Source organism: Melozone crissalis, unplaced genomic scaffold, assembly GCF_028551555.1.
Source record: "Melozone crissalis strain CALT ecotype California unplaced genomic scaffold, PUWL_Pcris_2 ptg000111l_1, whole genome shotgun sequence".
Lineage (NCBI taxonomy): Eukaryota > Metazoa > Chordata > Aves > Passeriformes > Passerellidae > Melozone > Melozone crissalis.
Window position 1 is genome coordinate 10,428,718 of NW_026535888.1, and position 8,758 is coordinate 10,437,475.

Sequence of the window (8,758 nt, forward strand, 5' to 3'; positions counted from 1 at the left end):
TCAGAGAGCAGTCAGGGCTGCCACACACCTCGGCTGGGACTTGCTGTCCTTCTCCTCTGACTTGACGTGGCAGTGGCAGGTGGAGGCCTTGCTGTAGCTGACGGAGCGCTTGGATTTCCTCCACTTCCTTGTCCTCTGGACAACTCGCTTGAAGATGAGGTAGAAGATCTCACAGACGGTGAGGACGATGCAGATGGAGGAAGCTCCAACCATGAAATAGGTGAAGACCCTTTTCTCGGTTGGCCGAGCGATGTAGCAGTCCACGGTGTTGGGACACGGATCCACGTTGGTGCACTGGACCAGCCGTGGCAAATCGAAGCTGTCCCACATCTTGTGGAGGAGGTAGAGGAACAGGATCTCTATGACAAGCTTGAAGAAGAGGCTGAACAGGTAGGTCCACCACAGCCCGCCGTGCTTCTTGCCTGTATTGCTGTAGAGCTTGGGGCAATTCTCTCCGTTCTTCTCCCGGTTCTTCCTCTCACGGTCCTCCCGGTAGGCCACGTGCATGATGACCAGGAGGGAAGGACAAGTGACAAAGATGAGCTGCAGGGCCCAGAGGCGGATGTGGGAGATGGGGAAGAAGTGGTCATAGCACACGTTGGTGCAGCCCGGCTGCCGCGTGTTGCAGTCAAAGTCCTTCTGCTCGTCGCCCCAGACCTTCTCGGCCGCCACCACGTAGACCAGCACACGGAAGACAAAGACCATGGAGAGCCAGATGCGGCTGAAGGCTGTGGAGTACTTGTTGACCCCGCTGAGCAGCCCCTGCAGCGTTTTCCAATCCATGGCAGCTGAGGGAGACCAGGGTCACCCACCCTGGAGAGGCAGAAGGAGCAATGGAGACCCCACTGCACATCTCTAGCTGCACTAACTCTCACTTACATACAAGCTACATACAAGGCCAAAAGGGCCCAAACATTGTTGGCCCATTCGGGCTCCTACAACCTCTAGCAGATGGAGTAAAACTATTTATCAAAGAACCTATTTGACCACCAACATCCTCCCCAATCTTATTTATCGCAACCCCAGTACTAGCCTTACTTCTAGCAATCTCAATCTGAACCCCATTGCCCCTTCCATTCTCCTTAGCAGACCTTAACCTAGGCCTACTCTTCCTATTAGCCATGTCGAGCTTGGCAGTGTACTCCATCCTATGAATCCTCTCCCTCACCACATTACACTCATCTAGGATGGGGGCTCTTCACCCTTGCAGACAGTAAAGCCCATCTTCTCACTCCTGGTGATAATCTCTCTCTACACTTCCTCAATCCCTCTGCACTTCCTCTTGACAGAGCCTTTGCTGTCAGGGATGAGCCACCCGGCCAAGTCCCTGCCACCAGCTCCGTGCCTGATTGTGTGTGCTGGTGCAAACTGGCAGCACGATCTGCTGGAGCAGGCCAGGATCACCAGCCAAAGGGGAAATGGCTGCTCCTGTCCCAGCTGGTGTGCTGGGACATGCCAGGGATCTGTTTTCTGTCTCACAGGTGATACCTGAGGCAGCCAAAGGGGAAATGGCTGCTCCTGCAGAGCTGGGCTGCTGGGACATGCTAGGGATCTGTTTTCTGTCTCACAGGCAATACCTGAGGTGACAGTGGGACTGCAGAAAGTGAGAGTCCGTGTGTGTCGCAGTCCGTGTGTGTCACCACCATGTCACCCTGGCCAGGGCTCTGCTCCTGCAGAAATGCCGGAGGTGCCGACGGCCAAACCGGCTCAGCAGCTCAGCCTGGGGCAGCCCTGAGTGAGCAGGGAGACGTGCTAAGCCTGACCCGGAGCTTTACTGCACCTGGATTTACAAACCCAGGTGGTTTTTACAACCCTCTGGGCTGTGAAGGTGTCTGCCCTGGCAAAGAGATTCACAGAACACTTCTAAGGAATTGCTGCTGCCTCTTGCCCACCCAGTGCCTCCCAAGACGTACCTGGAGGAGGCTCAGGCTCCTTCCCCGCTCACCGGGGGCTGTGGGGTGGGGAGTGTCCAGCACGGGGCATAGCCAGGGCACGATGGCAGAGTGGTGATCAGGGTCCTCTCATCCACTGCACTGCGGCGTCCCAGGGCTGTGGGGTGGAACAGAACCTGGAGCACTGCCCGGAGCCCACGGAACACTGTGGGAGCCTGTGCTTGGCCAGGGCCACCCCGCAGCAAACCCCGAAGCTGTGGCTGTGCTCCCACACTTCTGGCCCAGGGGTGCACTGGGAAGGGTGGCTGGGCTGAGTGCCCCAGGCTGGGGTCCCTGGGGTCCCCATGTGCCAAGTGCCAGGGCTGTGCCTCTACCCATGCCCACACACCTTCACTCACCACCCTGTCTGGAACCAGATCTTCCTCCCTGGCAAACCCTTGGCCGGGAGTCAGGGTGGGGAGCAATCACTGCGTTCCCACCCAACCCTTGGATTTCAAACTGGGAGAGGGGAGCTGCTGTTTGCCCCCGAAAGCTGGTGCTGGTGGAACCTGGACACTCTGAATACTCCCAGTGCCAGCCTGCCAATTCATCCACAACCCCAACCCTGGTGCCAGCAAGACCAACCCAGTGCCCACCTGCCCATAACCCACCTGCCCGGCACTGTGTGCCCAGTTCAGCCCAGCACTGGCTCCACTCATGGACCCGCCGTGGGGCAGGAAGGGGCTGTGATCTCCGTGCCAAGCTCTGTGCCAATCCCCGTGGCAGTGGCCGTGGGCAGCACTCTGTGAGCCCCCACGGGCTGCCCAGTGCTGGATGGCAGCCAGGCAGAGCAGGGGCAGCTCTCAGGAGTGCTCAGCTGTGCCGGCAGTGCCCGTTTGCCTCCCGCAGAGCCCGGCACCTTTGCCAGCCCCCGGGATGCCAACCCACTGCGTCACAGTCCTGCCCCGTGTGGGCGCAGGGCGTTGGAGCCGGCAGCGCCCTGCTCCCACCTGGGCTGCACACTCAGCAGAAACACTTTTCTCCAGGGGTCTCTGCCCCTTTTGGGAGTGGGACAGAAGCGGCCATGAGGTGATCATTGCTGCTCCTTGGGGTGCCACGCTGTGCCATCCCCCTTCATCACCCCTGGCACGGCCTGTGGGGTCCTGATGTGGCACTGTGTGATGTTGGGATCCCCACTTCTGATCCCCCAGTCACAGCAGCCACCTGCACCCCGTTACACCTTAGCACAGCTCCCACCTGCCCCCTGTTACCCTGCAGGGCTGTCCCCCCTCCACCCTGGCAGCCCCGGAGTACCCAGTGCCCCAGCAGGTACCTGTCCAGGTGGCAGAGCCAGAGGAAGGTGTCCAGATGGGATCGGGAAGCTCCTTCTCAGCCTGAGCCCTCCTGCACACACAGGTTTGTCTGAGCAGGGGAGGGGAAGGGTGGTTGGTTTGGTTCCCAGTAACTGGGTGAGTCTGGCAAACAGCTCCGGAGAGGCTCCGGCTGCACATGCACACACACGCTCGGCTCCAACAACAAAAGGCAGGTCAGATCCCGCAGCGAGATCGGCACAGACGCATTCCTCCACAGGAAACTCCTTCCAGGTGATGTCCCATCCCTGCAAGGCTCTGCAGGCTGGCAGCAAGGCCGAGACCCCGCTCTGTGCCCCAGCTGTGCGCCCACCAGCAAGCAGGGCTGAGAGTCCCGGATTACGCAATTGCAACCCACTTTTGAAATGATTTTGCCTTAGTAATAGTTTTGCAACAGCTCATCGGTATCTCCAACCTACAGGAACTTGCAGGCACCGCCCTGGCGGGGCTGGTGTGGCCAGGTGGGACCTTTGCCATCGAGCAGGGTGGCACCAGGGTCCCCGTGCAGCCGGACCCTGCTCTGCTGCTGCCTCATGCTTGGGAAAAACGCCAATCACTTGTTTTTAAAATTTTTAAAAGTTTAATAGCAATAAAATGGTTAAAAAAAATGGTAACACAATTAGAGTAATAACAATTTGGACAAATTGAACTAGGACAATGTGAGACAATAAAAACAAAGAGTTATGGACGTCCGGGTACCTTTTTCTGGGCATCACGAGCCCGAAAAATTAACAAAGGATTAACCCTTAAAAGCAATAGCCTGTTGCATATTCATACACTTCATACATGATGCATAAATTCCATTCAAACACAGGATTCTGTCTGGTCATCGTCAACTTCTTCCTCCGAATCCTAACAACACCTTCGAGGCGGGAAGAAGTTCGTTTCTTCTGATGAGAAGGCAATAAATTCTTTTTCTCTGAAAGATTCAGGTGTCCTGTGGCTGCTATCTCGCTGCGAGTCCTTTCTTTTAAACAAAGCATCTTACATAGCATCGTTTCTATTTTAACAATTTTTATAACCTAAAACTATATTTAACACACTACTTAAGAGGATTAATCCAGCGTTACTTTCTGACACAACACATTTAATATTCATTTGAATGTTTGCAAAAAGCCAATCATAAAATACATGCATTTTTCACATGCTGCACCCCCATGGGACCCGCAGGCTGTCGCTAAGGGGGTTTGTCCCTCTGTCCCTCTCTTGGGGGCTTCCAGGAGGCTGAGCCAGCCCCATCCCACCGGATATCCCATGGATAGATGCCTGTGCGGAGGTAGCCGGGCAGGAATGCTCTTCCCTTCCCTCACCTGGTTTCTAGAGTGCCCCGAGGCTTCCCTGGAATCCTGCGGCACACCCTGGGGCCGATCAGCCGCGCTGGAGCCGCCTCGGCACCCGGCCAGGGCCACCCCTCCCGTGGGGACACGGCTGAGGAGCCCCGGGGTGCTTTGGTGCCTGCAGGGATTCGCTCCCTGCTCTCCTGGCGGACAAGGAGCCCCTTGCCCCGAGGCTTTTTGTCTCCAGGAGGGCAAATAAAGCCAGTGAGGGTTTGTCAGACTGGGGACAATGGAATGAGAGCCTAAAGTAATCCAGGTGGCAGCCTGGGGGTGCAGGATGGGGTGAGCCTGGAGGAGGGGACAGCCATGGGCACCCCAGTCCCAGATGAGAGCCAAGCAGGGGCTCTGGAATCTTCCTTGATCCCGGAGCTGCCCGGATCAGGAATTTCCTCCCTGCCTGCGGGGATTTGCTCCCTGCTCTCCTGGCAGAACAGGAGCCTCTTGCCCCGAGGCTTTTTGTCTCCAGGAGGGCAAATAAAGCCAGTGAGGGTTTGTCAGGCTGGGACAATGGAATGGGAGCTTAGGAGACCCAAAGCAAACCCAGGTGGCAGCCTGGGGGTGCAGGATGGAGTTAGCCTGGAGGAGTGGACAGCAATGGGCCCTCTAATCTCAAATGAGAGCCAAGCAGGGGCTCTGGAACCTTCCTTGACCCCGGAGCTGCCCGGATCAGGAATTTGAGCTATGTTATGCAGAGAGCTGGTGTGGCAGGAGCTCAGCAGGAATCTGGGGGCTGTGAGGTGGAAAACCCTGGAGAGAGGGAAGGTGCCAGAAGCACTGGAAGCTCTGAATCCTTGCAGAGGCAGCTGCTCCCTGCCCCACAGCCAAACCCTGTAAGGGCCAGGTGAAGAGAGGGGTCGGATCCCCCTGAGCAGCCTCTTGCCTGCAATTTTGAGATTTCTTGTGGTCACGGTGAGAGAGTTCAGGTGCATTTGGCATGGGCAGAAAATCTCCCTCAGGCAGTTGGGTGGGGAGCTGAAACAGCTCCATGCTTTGCAGTGCTTGAAATGCTGAGCTGGGTGTTTGGGTGAATCCATAAATCCGTCAAGGGGCACATCCCTGCGCCCCCGCTGCCAGTGTGGGCACAGGGACAAGGTGACAGCGTGGTTCTGCACATCTCAGCACTTGGGAGCTTAAGGGCTATGCCCAGGACCTGTCACCCTGGTGCCACCCTGCTCCAACACAGCTGAGAGGCCTCAGGGCCACATGTAAACACTGCGATTTAGGTAGGCCCAACCTTGACTCCTCCATAAAGGAAAAACCCAAACTGTGGAGCTGGTGGATGCCAAACCAGCAGGAAAAGCTCAAACATAAAACCATTTTTAGAAGGGTCTTTAATGGAGCATGGCAGGATTGTGCCCAGGACGTGTCACCCTGGTGTCATCCTGCTCCAACACAGCTGGGTGACAGCTGAGAGGCCTCAGGGCTAGATTTGAACACTGGAACATGCAGGGATTTAGGAAGGCCCAACCTTGACTCCTCCATGAAGAAAAAACCCAAACAGTGGAGCTGGATGCCAAACCAGCAGGAAAAGTTCAAATATAAAATCCTTTTAAGAAAAGTCTTTAAATGGAGCATGGCAGGATTGTGCCCAGGACGTGTCACCCTGGTGCCACCCTGCTCTGATACAGCTGGGGGACAGCTGAGAGGCCTCAGGGCCACATGTGAACACACAGGGATTTAGGGAGGCCCAACCTTGACTCCTCCATAAAGGAAAAACCCAAACTGTGGAGCTGGTGGATGCCAAACCAGCAGGAAAAGCTCAAACATAAAACCCTTTTTAGAAGGGTCTTTAATGGAGCATGGCAGGATTGTGCCCAGGACGTGTCACCCTGGTGCCATCAGGGATTTAGGGAGGCCTTGACTCCTCCATAAAGGAAAAACCCAAACTGTGGAGCTGGTGGATGCCAAACCAACAGGAAAAGCTCAAAAATGAAACCCTTTTTAGAAGGGTCTTAAATGGAGCATGGTAGGATTTTCTGCCTGCCAACAGCTGTCCCCCTCCAGGGCCACATCCCCAGGGATGAGACTTCCCTGCAAGAACAGGGGCAGAGGAGTCATGGGGGCCTGGGAGCTGGCAGCCAGGGCTGCACATAAATCAGAGAGATTCTCCTCAATTCCCAGCAAACAGGCAGGTTTTGGCCAGGGCAGAAAGAAGCCCAAGCTGGGGAGGTCAATTTACCCTGACCTGTGCGCTCAGTCCGCTCCACATCCCTGCCTGGGCTGCAGTTAGTGGTGAGTTTCTTTAAAATTCCCCCATCCCAAGATTTAAGAGGTCTTCTGGGATCTCACAAGCAAATACAGGGAATTTCCTGTGTGAGGACGCGAAATCTGGGAAACATTCAGCTTTTATTGCGACACACCCCCTGGTTTGCTGACTCTGGTCCTGCCTCTGCATTCCAGGAGATATCCCAGCACCCAGACCCCCATTTTTGGCACCAATATCAAAAGAAGCAGCTGAATGCTCTCGTTTTTCTGGCTGACTGCTGCTTATCCCAAGCCTGGATGGTGCAAGACACTCAGAGCTCTGCAATGTTTGCTCTGAGTATGACAAAACAGCACAACAACATCCACAACTGGATCTTCAGGTGTCTCTCAATGGGCAGCAGCTCCAGCTGTGCTTTGGTGTGCAGAGGTGGCACAGGGAGGTTTTTCTGGGGCTTATTTCTGTCCCCATTAGTGCCTGCAGAGGGGAACACCTCGGGGTTTCACTCTCCAGCCTGGAGCAGGAGTGGCCAACCTTGCTGGAAAACAAACAGCCCAGCCCATGCTCTTTAATTCGGTGCAATGGCTCGCACACAAAGAACAACTTGTGTCCTCTGACGTTGTGCACTTCATAAAGAAAACTTTCAGGTGGATAATCCAGCAGCAGGAGTGGATGGAAGCAAGGCAGTGCCAGCACAACTTCCCCTGAGAAGTGGAAAAAATTCTTTATTTCATCATCTGTGTTGATGTATTTGATTTGTACATCTGATAATACAGATGGATTTCATCATCTGTGTCTCTGACCCCAAAGGTCCCCAAAATCAAGGAGCTGCTCTGGGCTCAAAGGGCTCAGTGCCTGTGGCCAGGATCCCCCCAGGGCTTCTCCACCATCCTCACCCTCACTAGTGGCTGGTTCAGTCCCAGCAGTGCTGCAGCCCCACCTGCTCTTGGCTTCCCTTCAGCCCTGCCTGTCCCCGGCAGCCCCATCCAGCTGTGGGAAAGAGCTCAGTTTTGCCCATGGAAGGTCTCAGCTGGATCACTGCAATGATCTGTCACTGAGAATGGCCTCAGTCACATAAAGGACACAGCGATGGTGTCCCCTCGCCCCCTGTGCCACTTCCTTTGGGACAGAGACAGAGAGCGCTGGCACTGTCACTGCTCGTGGAAAAAATAATTATCACACCCTTTGAGCAGAGCAAAACCAGTAACAGATCGAGCTGCATGTTCAGTGTTAATGTTACTTGTGAGTGCATTTGCCATGAAATTATTGTTAATTATTCATGCCAGCTAATGCTCGGCTGCTCCGATGGCCTCGGAAGTGGCAGCACCGCCCATGTCACGGCCGAACGCGATGGATTACAACAACAAACGAGATCAGATTCTGCCATTTAATGTCATTGTTTAATCAATGCTTGGGGTGTTTTCCTCTCCTGTGTTTGGCTGTTTTGCTCAGGTGTTTTGCCCTGGCCAGGCAGGATGATCCAGCAGCCCACAGATCCATCCTGCCTGGCTGGATCCTCACGCCTGAGGTGGCTGCAGCACCTGGGACCTGCTCTTGTCCCCACTCAACTAATGAGTGTTATTAATGACAATTGCATCAGTCTGAGGTGGCCCTGACGCCCACTGAGTGGCTGACAGGGTGAGAGATAGGGAGAGGGGTTTCCTGAGGTATCAGGATGTCTGTCCTGGCTGGTACAGGCTCAGAGTGTGGGCACCACTCTCAGTTCACAGCTGCCATGGACCCGCTGCTCCTGTCACTGCCTGGGACAGAATGTGTTCTACAGCTCCTGCTTTACCCCAAATTCAGCAGGATGATGTAAAATGCCTTTCCCAGGACAGGAGAGGCAGAGACCCCTCAGGCACAGCCCAACTCCAGGGTGCTGCCACCCTCAGCGCTCCTACCCTGGAGCACAGAGGAGGAAGAGCAGCCAGGAAGTTGCAGGCCAGGCGAGCAGCTCCTGCGTTCTCCTGGGCAGCT

General features: G+C 55.3%; 1 protein-coding gene across 1 annotated transcript; it reads right to left on the reverse strand.

Annotated features, from left to right (window-relative positions):
- Window positions 1-783, reverse strand: LOC128947981 (gap junction beta-3 protein-like). Its single transcript, XM_054292532.1, has one exon. The coding sequence runs from the start codon at window positions 781-783 to the stop codon at window positions 1-3; it is 783 nt and encodes a 260-aa protein (XP_054148507.1).
- Window positions 784-8,758: the final 7,975 nt, after the last annotated feature.

Coding starts and splice junctions, on each gene's coding strand:
- LOC128947981 (XM_054292532.1), bottom strand. CDS start 783: ATGGATTGGAAAACGCTGCAGGGGCTGCTCAGCGGGGTCAACAAGTAC.